At 46.6% G+C, this 12655-nt stretch overlaps 1 protein-coding gene across 1 annotated transcript in view; it reads left to right on the top strand.

The window, feature by feature from the left end:
• The window catches only part of ZCCHC14 (zinc finger CCHC-type containing 14), a 34576-nt gene that overhangs the window by 21359 nt on the left and 562 nt on the right, over window positions 1-12655 (top strand). The window contains exons 4-12 of the mRNA XM_056862204.1: window positions 1775-1846; window positions 2089-2198; window positions 4849-4943; window positions 5051-5105; window positions 6048-6330; window positions 8051-8142; window positions 9485-9612; window positions 10226-10366; window positions 10441-11883. Of these exons, the coding sequence (XP_056718182.1) occupies window positions 1775-1846; window positions 2089-2198; window positions 4849-4943; window positions 5051-5105; window positions 6048-6330; window positions 8051-8142; window positions 9485-9612; window positions 10226-10366; window positions 10441-11883 (2419 nt within the window). The remainder of the gene's footprint in view (window positions 1-1774; window positions 1847-2088; window positions 2199-4848; window positions 4944-5050; window positions 5106-6047; window positions 6331-8050; window positions 8143-9484; window positions 9613-10225; window positions 10367-10440; window positions 11884-12655) is intronic.

The following is a 12655-nucleotide window of genomic DNA, read 5'->3' as shown; positions in this document are numbered from 1 at the left end:
CAAGCAGATGCTCTACTGCTGAGCCCCAGCCCCTCCCATGAACATCTTTCCCCAGCAGAATGTCACATGACTGACACATGGGGTTTTTGTTAGCATGACAGTGGGAACTGTAGCTGCAGGTGCTGTATGCAAAATGTAAGATGGCCATAATGAATACTGCTGTGGATATTGATGTGTATCCCTGTAGTGTGCACTGGGTTGGCTTCTTGGCGTGTGATTTTCAGTGTCTGGAAGTGCAAGAAGAGTATGAGTTAACTGAACTGTCCCACGGCAGTTCTTGAGGCTTTGGAGTTATAATTCTGCAAGTCATGTTTGTTCTTCCCATTGCATCATTCACTTCTGATTTGAGTGGGAAGAAAATGATCAACAAAGTCAGAAGCAGAGCTAGAAACTGCCTGTCTGGTTTGTTTCTTGGGTTTGGAGTAACCAGAACGGGGAAGAGGAAATTCCTCAATTATGTAATATATTTTGAAACTCTCTCCACTCACCAATACTTTTGGCAGCATCCTCAGGGCTGGAAAAATGTGTGTGTTTGGTTGTCATTGATACTAGTGTCATGTGAAAAGATTGGCTTCCCCATTCCCCACTCTTTTATTAAACATAAATGCAGTATGTGCCCATAAACCCTGAATTAATAAAATAAGATGGGGCCCAAAATTCTGCTCCTGCTGATCACAGGTCCCTGGCGAATATTGAGGGCTGAAGCAGGAGTCTGCAATTGGAGAATGGAATCAGCAAAAATCCACCCCCAACCCTCAATAACGTTACACCACCATGGAATGGCACCTTTGGATCCAGCCCTTAATAATATTCAAATGCTGGATAGTCTCTTCTCTTGTGTATTGTCTTGAGATTCATTTACAGTTCGATCATCCACCAACTCATGATAAAAGCATTTAATAACTTATTGAAAGTGCAGAAAAAGGCATGCAAATGCTCTTGGCATAGTTAAGTCTGTTTTGTACAAACCCACAAGTCAATTGCCTGTGTCCTTACAGACTAACAGATTTGATTCATAGGGTCTACATTGCGTTGTGGGTCTGCACCACCTTTAGCGGATTGTGTCTATTCACTTAGAGTTTGTCTGGTGACCCTTTAATGCATAGGACATGAGGAAACTAAAAAAGTATAGCCACCATTTAAATACCTACTAATTGTAATTATAGAAATTGCCTGCTGGTATGTCTGTGTTTTTCCTCTGTGTTCCTCCAGCTCTCCTGTTGCATTGCATAGAGTTTGTGATGAGTGCTTGGGATGCACGGTGGTTTGTGATCCCTTTTTCTTCTAAAATTCAACCAAGGATTTGTTTCATGTGACAGTAGGGGAAGGAAAAAAAGTTCCTTCTGTTGCACTGCTGTGTAGGTGGAACATTACAGAGTAGCAGTTTATCCTTAGGTATACGAAACTGCCCTTATACCCAGCCAGTTTATTGGTCCAGCAGACTGGCAGTGGCACTCTCCAGGGTCTTAGCACAGAGAAGGCTCTTTCTGGGCACCTGGTTTCTGAGACCCTTAGTGGAAGATGCCAGGGGCTGAATGGGAACCTTCAGCGCATGAAGCATGAGCTCCATTGCTTAGCTTTTGCCCTTCCCTGAGACCACCCTTGGGAGAAGGCTGAGAACAGTGTGTTTTGGAATGAACCACAGCAAAGATGGCCCTGAATCCTTTTTCTCACATAGTTAGTCAGAGGACGTTATTGAAAATCCATATTAGCAAAACCAGCTCCAGATGTTCATGATGCAGTTCATTAAAATAGCTCTTCTTGTTTCCTTAAGGTCTTCTGGTCTGATTCTACAGTGACATTGGTAACAAAGTCTTCTGCAGAAGTGACTGAATTTGTTTCAAAGGTAAAATAATAAAGAGATGATGTTCCTTGAGTGTGATTTTTTTTTTTGTATAAGTGATTTTTCAAAAGCACTCTGATCCCGTTGGGAGTAGATGGAATTCATGCAAACAGTGTACAACTGCAAGATCCTTCTTCTAGATAAATGGTGTACACATAGTAAGTGCATCGTCATTGTCTCTTCTTTCCTTTTTGTCCTTTTCAGTCTTTGCATTTCAATGTCACCTCTGATTTCTTCTGCCTTAGTTATGTCAGCTGTATCCAGAAGAAAATTTGGAGAAATTCATTCCTTGCCTAGCCGGTCCCGATTCATTTTACTTGGAAAGGAACCACATGGACCTAGAATCGGACCTTAGGTAAGCATTGCAAACTTTTAAAAGCCTATTCCACCCCCCAAAAAAAGAGTGATGAGAGGAATAGGAAATGGCCTGTTCTGGTCAAATACCTGCTCCTGGACTTTACTGTTGCCACAATTGTGTTTGCATGTAAGTCCACAACCCCCCCCCCCCCACAAATGAGCTGTTGTTGTAATAAAATTTAACCTTTTAAAAATATAAATATTTCATTGTGGCATTGTTCTTATTTTGTTACTCAGCCAGACCATGACTGACTGTGTTTTGGCCCCTGGGGAATAGCGTACCTAGCATCTTCCAGACTCAGCCTCTCCCACATCACCAGCAGTGACTGCCTTGTGTTGCTGTCGCACGCCCTTGAGTAATCCCTAACAGTTATTCTGCTCAGTTGTTCTGTGGTCCCTTTTGGTTCTTTGTGTGGTGCCTGATGGGCCTGTTTATTGTATGGCCAGCACTTTGCAAGCCGTAGTTGCCAAAGTAACAATGGGGTGGGTTTCCTGGCCAGCAGCGTTGAGTGTGGAAACATGGAATCGCATTCTGACTCCAGGAGAACAGGCTGTTGCTTATGATGCGGCAGCTAATGGCAAACCACTTCTTTTAGTCTCTTGCCTTGAAAACCTTATGTGGTTGCCATAGGTTGGCTGTAACTTGATGGCACTTTACATTTACACACACACACACACACAGCCTGTCTCCATTCTTGGGTTGTGCCTTTTTAGACCCCTGCTGGACATGAATAACATTTGGGCCCTTATGAACAGAGAACTCTAGCCTAATAAATGAGTAAGGCAGTGGTCTCAAGAGAGGCCCTAGTCCAAATTTTTCATCAGCTTTTGCTAGAATTGGCAGAACTGTGTAATTGGTTTGCCATGGCTGAAGTGGAGAGTGGGTGCTTTTGGTTACCAAACCAAACAATAGATGAATGCTTAGGTAATTTCGTCTAAGCTTTGGAATTTGTATGGACAGGAATAGTGTAATGGAAGAAATCACTTGGATCTTTGCCTCTTACCGACTTACTAGTAATTGGAAAGGTAGAGAGGCTTCTGGGATTGTAGGACCAGTTTTAATTGGCTCAGTGTTGTTGGATCAACTGGTGTATTCATACAGCACCTGCTGCTTCATGACAGAAATAGAATCCAGACTTCTTAAAAAACTGAACTCAGTACATGTGTTGAGACTCCAATTGTAGTAGCACCTCCATTTTTCATATTTATGACTTTCACATGGCCCTGATGACTGCATGGTGCGTACTTGTGTTCTCTGGAACGAGAAAGTGCCAAATTCTTGTTGACTGCTGTGATGGATAAGGGGTTAATCTGCAGCAAGAGCTGACAGACCAAGAGTGGCCGGAGCCAGAGAGCTGACGCTCTGAGAGACAGAAAGCATTCAAAGTTTGGGACCCAGCCTGACAGGAGGGCTGTGATAGGATTCGAAGATTGGAACCAGCCAGAGAAGGCTCTGAGGTAGAGCTATTCCAGTACCAGGGAGGTGTGGAGGATTACAGCCACTGAGGTGGGGTAGTCAGAGAGAGCTAGGCTGGGGACAGAGTCTAAGAGTCTGCATCTGAATAACAGTTCTGAGGGATAGAGCTAAGCTTGAAACTAAGAACGAAGAAAACATCTAAGGTATCTCTGAAGTAATCTTACGTAGATAAACCTGACTTTGAGTATTCCCTCCAATTTCTGCCTTTCCTTTGAAAACCAATCTCTGTGAGTTCTGTTCAATAAACTTTCCTGTTTTGTCTGTTTGAGTTAAAAAGCCTCTTGTCTCCTATTTCTCACTGAGGTAAATACTGGTGTGGGACTGGAGGAGAAGGAAAATAATCTCCTCACAAATACACTCAGGCCAACGCTTTTCCCTCAGCATATACGGCCAGGCTGAGAGAGTGGGATATTGAAGTGGTTGAAAGGGGGAGTGCGCGTTATAAATTGGTGGCAGCGGTGGGATATTGAAGTGGTTGAAAGAGGGTGTGTGCGTTATAAATTGGTGGTAGCGGTGGGATATTGAAGTGGTTGAAAGGGGGGTGCGCGTTATAAATTGGTGGCAACCACCTCAGAGACTAATTTCCCTTGTGACCTGAGAATGGGCCCTCTCTAACCCGATTCTCACTCCTATCACTACCACAGGTTGTGTGTGTCAATAGCTTTGGCTTTACAGAACCCTCAGGTTCACAGAGTACAATCTCGCCTCTTCTGCGTCTCTTCACCCAGCTCTGAATCTATCACAGCCTTCTCTGGCTGGTTCCAATCTTCAAATCCTTTCACAGCCTCCTATCCAGGCTGGGTCCCAAGCTTCGAATGCTTTCTGTCTCTCAGAGCTCAGAGTGTCAGCTCTCTGGCTCCACCCACTCTTGGTCTGTCAGCTCTTGCTGCAGATTAACCCCTTATCCGTCACAACTGCATTATGTGCTATGGGGATTCTTGTGACATATACATGTAACGTTAAAAAAAATCACAGTATCTATTGTTCACTACAAGGGCAGCAGTGGTGCATAGGCATTTACTTGCTGTTTCTATAATGCATGAAGTAGTTCTGTATTCACCTCTGAATGTGCTGAAAGTTCCGTTTTGGCTTTCTTCAGCTAAAAGACCCTGACTTGATCGTTATGGTCCAAATGCAAAGAAAATATTACATAGTTGAAATCATTTTTCAGGTATTTGGCGTCATTACCTTCCCATGTCTGGAAAAATGATCACGTAAAGAAATTTTTCAGCTCTTCATCTCACTCCCAACAGCTTCAGAGTTCAAGTGAGTGTAAAGATTACCTTTTTCTCCCCACCCACCAAATACACACACACCCTGTCAGCTTTAGCCAAGTCAATGCCTGTCCAAATTCCTGATCTCCTTGTTTTTAGGTCCCAGCAGCACTTCCCTTTATAAAGCAAGCACTACCCTGGGCGCTTCTGGAAGGTAAGAGATGTTTGGTGTGTGTGTGTGCTGTAGAGAAAGCTATAGAATGTTGTTCAAATGTCTGGGTAATTGTGTGGAAAGTGTCTCATTGTCATTGTGAAACTTAAAGCAATCTTGCAAATTACCTGCTGGTTCTTCCCATTGCTAACATACTAAGCAAAACTAGGTTACCCAATAGACCATCATGCTAGGAAAAGTTGAGGGCATCAGGAAAAGAGGAAGACCCAACAAGAGGTGGATGGACTCAATAAAGGAAGCCACAGCTCTCAATTTACAAGATCTGAGCAAGGCTGTCAAAGATAGGACATTTTGGAGGACTTTGATTCATAGGGTCGCCATGAGTCGGAAGCGACTTGATGGCTCTTAACACCACACACAATAGGCAAAATCAAATACTTGGTTGCAGTGTGCCAATTTCCTTCATAGTGGTGCTTTGGGAAGAAAATCTGTAGAAGGAATTCAAGTGGAAAGAGGTAAAATGCCATTGAAAATCCACATGGATTTACCATTCAGATATTGCATTTTCCACATACGCTGCTGTAAATAAACTTATGAATTGCTTTGATTGGGGAATGTATGTGGTGGGGGAGAGAAATGCAGGCCCTGCATTTCCATAGATAAGTGTGAGGTTGGAAGAACTGTGGATGGTTGGTTATTCACTATAGCTACATAATTCTCTTGCCCTCCTTTTTCTTGCATCTCTTTGATTGGGTGAGTAAATCTTAAATTGAGCAATTAGGGCGAGTGTCGGCTCCATGCTGGCCAACTGTCTGAACGTTCACAGCTACACTGGTGCTTCAGAAAGATGTCACTCTAGATCCAGGGGCACTTGTGGGGATGAAACCGTTCTGTTTCCTTAGGGGAACAAACAGTAACTAATCACGGATGTGGATTCTGTTTGGTGAATGAGAACGATAACTGTCCCTCTTCCTCTCTTTGCAGACCTGTCTGTGGCGTAGCTGGGATCCAGTCTTCGCAGAACAACCTCCAGCATCACGTCCAGCATCCGAACTCTACCCCAGTTGCACTCCCTCACTGCTCACATTCAGGTGGGGCTGGATCCTCGCTAGCCTGCCGCTCCCAGCTGGAGAACTCCTCACCTGTGTTAATGACTCCCAGTCCTCAGATCCCCCAGGCCCAGGAGCAAAACGGGATTTTGGACTGGTTACGGAAGCTGCGCTTGCACAAGTACTACCCAGTTTTCAAACAGCTCACAATGGAGAAGGTAGAGTGCTGTCCTCGCTAGGAAAAGGAATGGGTTTTCTTTGTCTTGTAGCTTGCACAGAGCGTGCAAACAGCAGAAAAGACTTGTGACACTGAGTGGATGTGCTGATGCTCTCGGGTATCTAGTTTTGGATTAATCCATTGTTTGAAGTAATACATTAAGTTGCTGCTCTTTCCCCCTAAGAGTGTCTGAATCCTTCTACAAACTATTTTGAGTTCTGTGTCTTTTACCTAGTGGCTCATTTAGGAGAAGCTGGTTGGTGCGTGTTGCCACCTTCTGTGCACTACTGGCATTTCTCTTCCTTGCTGGTTTCTCTCATTTCTAAAAGGTGACATTTGGGTGGAGGGGCTGGGACTCAGTGGCAGAGCGTCTGCTTGGCATGCAGAAGGTCCCAGGTTCAATCCCCGGCATCACCAATTAAAGGACTAGGCAGTAGGTGATGTGAAAGACCTGTGCCTGAGACCCTGGAGAGGCACTGTCAGTCTGAGTAGACAGTACTGACCTTGATGGATCAAGGGTCTGGTTCAGTGTAAGGCAGCTTCATGTGTTCATGACTGACTTGTACTGCAGCAATTTTACAAGCTTCCCAGTTACAAGCTTGTGAGGGTGCATAAAAACTGGTCCCTACAAAGCAAAGTCCCTTGTATGATCTGGGAAAACGTTCCAGTGGCCACACATGATTCTCTGGTTAAGTGGCTTTATTCATAACTATACTTCAGTGTGTTGCAAAGCTAATTGCCACTTTAGTTGGTGTTTTCAAAAAAATCTGGGGTGCCCTCTGCTGGATTAATTCTTTTCTGCTTAAACCCCTTATCTCCCAAATTGTGACAGATTGAATACGCCAAAGTTTAACTTTCTGATATTTTTCTTTATGTTAAGAAGCAATAAAATGAAGCAGTTAGCATTAAGAAGCAATAACATTCATGTTCTCAGCTTTTTTACAAGTATGTTAGTGTGCTGTTTGGTACATAGTGATGGAATAATCCGATGTGAAGAACCAGGAAATGTGAGACAGAGGTGGATTCACCTGTGGGCGGGACGAGTTAATGTGGCAGGATCGATGTGGGAAAGATCCAGGGCATACATCTATAGTAACTGTGTGACAAAACCAATTTTAAAAGCCGACTATGTATGGCAAACACAGACTTCTGTCTTTGCTGGGCTGGTTCTTCACATGGTACCGTCAACACCACTCCTCCAGCTTGATGTATTCTGTGACAATCCTTGAAGCAAGGGAAGCTGCTATGCAGCTAAGTAAGCTTGAGTCCCTTTGCATTCCTTGCCTGTATTGGAGACTGCTTAGCTAGCATTATCATGTTGCTTTTGTTTCCGTGGGGAAGGGGGGGTACATCGCCATAAGTGTTCATATGAGAGGTCGAGGTAGACAATACGTCACTATTTTGAAAGCCACAATTTGTATGTAACTAAAGCCAAGCCTGTAATATATGCTAAGGGGCCCTGTCTTGTCTTGAACAATCCTCTCTCCTTTCACAATTCCATCACTTGCTTTTCGTAAATGTGTCATCTTTGCAAAGGACAGGGGCAAATAGGTAAGCTCTGTTGAGCATCATCAACGTTCTAGGCTTGGTTGAGTACATTTAACTTTGTCCTCAGCTCGTATCTTTTATTTAAAACCATAAACTGTTTCAGAGTTTCATAGCAACTTTCATAGAGGTTGGTAATGCATAGCATGACATATATTTCTTTTCTCATGGATAAGTTCCTGAGCCTCACTGAGGAAGACCTGAACAAATTTGAGTCCCTCACCATGGGCGCTAAGAAGAAGTTGAAGACCCAGCTGGAGTTGGAAAAGTAGGTGTTAAAAGAAAACATAGGGAAATTGGCTCTCTTCCCTTCTCAGTTCTTCCTCATTCCAGATGTGAGCAGGAATTAGAAGGCCTCTCCAGAATGATCAGGATTCGGTGCTGTGGAACACAGGCTGGATAAATGCTGCTGCAGTTGTTTGTGGCCTTCCTAGAGGCACCTGGTTGGCCGCTGTGTGAACAGACTGCTGGACTTGATGGGCCTTGGTCTGAACCAGCATTGCCTTTCTTGTGTTCTTATGCTTCTTTAGGGAAGGAGTACTTGGAGGAAATTTTGGCACAGAAGCCCGCTTTTCAGTTCTAGCAGAGCTGCCAGGTGTCAAGTCCTCTGTTTGGTCTCCTCTGTTGAGGCAGAGGGGCTTCAGATGTACTATCAGCATGTCAAGTTGTGATCTTTTGTCAAGGCTTCAGAACCAGCCAAGCAGAGAAGCTTAGTGGAAGGGCGGCAGGGAGAAGATTTGAGCTGTCTGTGCTCACTGCTGTCAGAAGTGGCAAGGTCTTGTGCTTCATTGCCGGTCTGTAACTAGAAGACTGACTTGCTGTCGGGGCCAATGCTAGTTTGGTGTTGGATATTGTAGCATCAGTAGCTCAAGTCCTCTGCAGACTTTGATCAATAAAAGGGGAACCATCAAACCTCCCCTTCCACAGTGTCATCACCGGCAGAAATAATTTTGCAGAGAACGATGCTCTTTCAGAATTGGGTTGGACTGCATTGGAGCCTGATCAGCAAGGTAAAATTGTTTAGATGCTGAAATGGAAACTTTGCTTTATAAGTCCTTCAGTAGCTAAAGACATTCCTGTGGTAATAGACATGCTCCTTGGTGTGCCAGCATGGTGTGGTGGTTACAGTGTCGGTCTAGGATCTGGGAAACCCAGGTTTGAATCCCCACTCTGCCATGGAAGCTTGCTGGGTGACCTTGGGCTAGTCACACTATCAGCCTGGCCTACCTCACAGGGTTTTTGTGAGGATAAAATAGAGGGAAATGATGTAAGCCACCTTGAGTCCCCATTGGGGAGAAAGGCAGGGTGTGAGTGAGTTAAATGTAGAATCCTCCTGAGTCAGATCTCTAGGATTGCCTGAGTATGTGTGGAAGTTAATTGCATGATAGGGGTTTGCAGGGTGTGCAGCATGGTTGATTCTGTCCTAGTAACATATTTTGCAGAACTGCCATAAAGCTAAAACCGTGCTCTGAACTCCTTTTTGGATGAATGAGGGGATACAGCTGTTAAACATTTGTGTATGTAGCTTGGCAATATCTGAAAATAGTAGTCCTAAGAGTGCTGGTGTAGATGGAAGCTTCTTTTTACCAATGACTTCCTTTTCACTTTAGGGAAAAATCTGAGAAAAGGACACTGAACCCAGCAGCATCCCCTTCTGTGAGCAGCAGTGGAGTGGCCAGAGTCCCTCCTACTACTCACATTGGACCGATTCAGAGCATCCGTGGAAACCATGCAGCAGGTACGTGTGCTGCCAGGCAAGGGCCAGCATGTGTCTCACACAGAGGAGATTTGAACCTCCTGCAGTTTGGCTTTTTCACTTACTTGTAGCCGGACAGGTTGATCCTTAGGAATAATTTTCTAACAGAGCGGTTCCTCAGTGGAACAGGCTTCCTCAGGAGGTGGTAAGCTCTCCTTCCCTTGAGGTTTTTAAGCAGAGGCTAGATGGCCATCTGTCAGCAGTGCTGATTCTATGACCTTGGGCAGATCATGAGAGGGAGGGCATCTTCTGGGCATGGAGTAGGGGTCACTGGGGGTGTTGGGGGGGAGGTAGTTGTGAATGTCCTGCATTGTGCTGGGGGTTGAACTAGATGACCCTGGTGGTCCCTTCCAACTTTATGATTCCTGTCTTTTGAGCTGCTTGTGGCTGAGTACATTGACTCTAAATGAGTGTGAATAGGATTGGGTGATCCAAGAGAGCAGGGTTTTACTTGTCTGCAGTATTTTCAGTCATGTGTTGTTTTATGGGCATACTTTGCAGTGATTGTGACTACCCAGAGAATGTTTTTAGTGGCAGCAACAGCAGTGTATGTATTTTCTGATCTCTATGGCACTCTTCTCTCCTCCTTTCCTAGAGCTGCGGGTAGATGTGGATCAGCCGTCCACTGCAATCCCCCGTGAGGGAAGCTCTTCTGAATACTCCAGTTCCTCCTCTAGCCCAATGGGGATCCAGACCCGGGAAGAGAGCTCAGACAGCGCTGAGGAGAATGAGAGACGTACGTAAAGCTGTCTCTTGGGGGTTGTGGCATGCGCCTCCATTCGCCATGTCTCACCTCTGTCTGTCCCACAGGTTTAGAGATCCACTTGGAAGCCTCGGAGAAGGAGAAGCCAGTTATGATTCTGAATCACTTCAATTCAGGCTCAGCCAGGCCGACTGCACAGGTCTTACCAGTGCAGAATGATGCTGGGTCCAGTCCGTCCGCGCACCACCCCTTGCCGGTGCAGATGATGGCTGCATGCTCCCCGCACATCACCCCCATTCGTATACTAAACTCTTTGCACAAGCCAGAGCGAGGGAATACAGACATGAAGCTCCTTTCGTCCTCTATGCACTCGCTTCTGTCTTTGGATGACAGGACAAAGTTCTCGCCTGGACCCCCCCGAAGCAGCATCAAGATGGAGAAGAGCTTTGGAAACACAATCATGGATGGGATGTCACCATCTCCCCATCAGCCCCTGCAAGTGCCCTCGGGAGTTCCGGAAAACGGTTCATCAACCCCTTCCATTCACTTTGGCCCACGCACCAAAGTGGTTCATGCTTCCACCCTCGACAGAGTGGTGAAAACAGCCCAGCAGCCGGGAATGATCATGGAAACAAGCACCACGGCCACGGCCACCTCCAGCACAGTCTTCCATGTGGCACGGCCGCCCATTAAGCTCCTGGTGTCTTCTTCTGTTCCGACCGATTCGACGATTGTGGGGCAAAGCTCCTGCTCCAGTAATATGCAATTCAGCGTGTCCCCAGCAATAATCACTCCCCGGACTGCTCTCTACACAGCCAACACCAAAGTGGCCTTCTCTGCCGTGAGCAGCCTGCCGGTCGCCCCGCTGCCCAGCAGCAGCAGCTTCTGTGCAAACAGCAACACTGCCTCTGCCGGCAGCCACCCCTCCACAGCCTTCCCCAACATGACCAGCCTGCCCAGTTGCCCCGCCCCCAGTTCCAGCCCCACGCTTTCCACTGCTGCTGAGAACAGTTTCTACAACGGCGGCGGGGGCTCGCCCGGGAGCATCCCGGTGCCTAGCCAGACGCACCACCATCACCACCACCATCAGCAGCAGCAGCCTCCCAGTTGCATGGTGTGCAGCTCCTGCGGCTGTAGCGGCAACTGCGGCTCCAGCGGCCTGACGGTCAGTTACGCCAACTACTTCCAGCACCCCTTTCCTGGGCCGTCCATGTTTCCTTTCCCCTTTCTGCCCTTCAACCCTCTGTGCAGCAACGGCTACGTCAACACGCAGCAGTACAACAGCAGCTCGGCTTTTCCCATGACCCCCTCTCCTTACAATGGCGGCATTGCGCCGGATTCTGTCATGAGCGGGCAGTCCACGTTTGCAGTGCCGCCCATGCAGAGCTTCATGGCGGGTACGGCAGGGGTGTATCAGGCGCAGGGGATGATGAGCAACAGCAGCGGCATGGGCCACAAAAAAAGCGGGCATCTCTCCTGTTATAACTGTGGAGCCAGCGGTCACAGAGCTCAAGATTGCAAACAGCCGCCAATGGACTTCAACAGACAAGGTGAGGTGTATGCTTGGTGGAACTGGGGGGCAGCTCGGAACGCATGCTCGCCTCTCCATTTGAGGAAGGGAGAGGCGGCCATGAGAGCATCTGCCAGGGCATTAAACACAGGACAGGCCTGAGGATGCCCCTCTGGCATTCACTGTAGTCTTGCAAACGGCTTCCCGTCATTTGTACTCTTGTCTTTCCTGAGCGTGAGCAGCAAGAGCCTGGAAGCAAATCAAAGCATTCTAAATGGCAGGAGAGGACCCGCGGACCAGATAGCCTTGTGGGGTTAATTTTAGCTCATAGATGTTGGGTTGGAGATTATATGCTTCAAAACCAATAAAACACCTTCTTCATCTTTTTTCAAGAATGCCTGTATCTAAAATGACAGTGATCGCTGTCTCCTAGGGGTATTCATGGCTACTAGTCAAAATGGGCACTAGTCATGATGCATACCTATTCTCTCCAGGATCAGATGAGCATGCCTACTATATTAGGTGCTTTGGAACACAGGCAGGATAATGCTGCTGCAGTCGTCTTGTTTGTGGGCTTCCTAGAGGCCCCTGGTTGGCCACTGTGTGAACAGACTGCTGGACTTGATTGGTCTTGGTCTGATCCAGCATGGCCTTTCTTATGTTCTTATGGAGGATAGTGCTATCCATGGCGACTAGTCATGATGCACACCTATTCTCTGTAGTATCAGAGGAGCATGCCTATTCTGTTAGGTGCTGTGGAACACAGGCAGGATAATGCTGCTGCAGTTGTCTTGTTTCTGGGCTTCCTGGAG

This window comes from Euleptes europaea, chromosome 17 (assembly GCF_029931775.1).
Source record: "Euleptes europaea isolate rEulEur1 chromosome 17, rEulEur1.hap1, whole genome shotgun sequence".
NCBI classification, from domain to species: domain Eukaryota; kingdom Metazoa; phylum Chordata; class Lepidosauria; order Squamata; family Sphaerodactylidae; genus Euleptes; species Euleptes europaea.
This window is presented reverse-complemented; position numbering and strand designations above follow the sequence as displayed.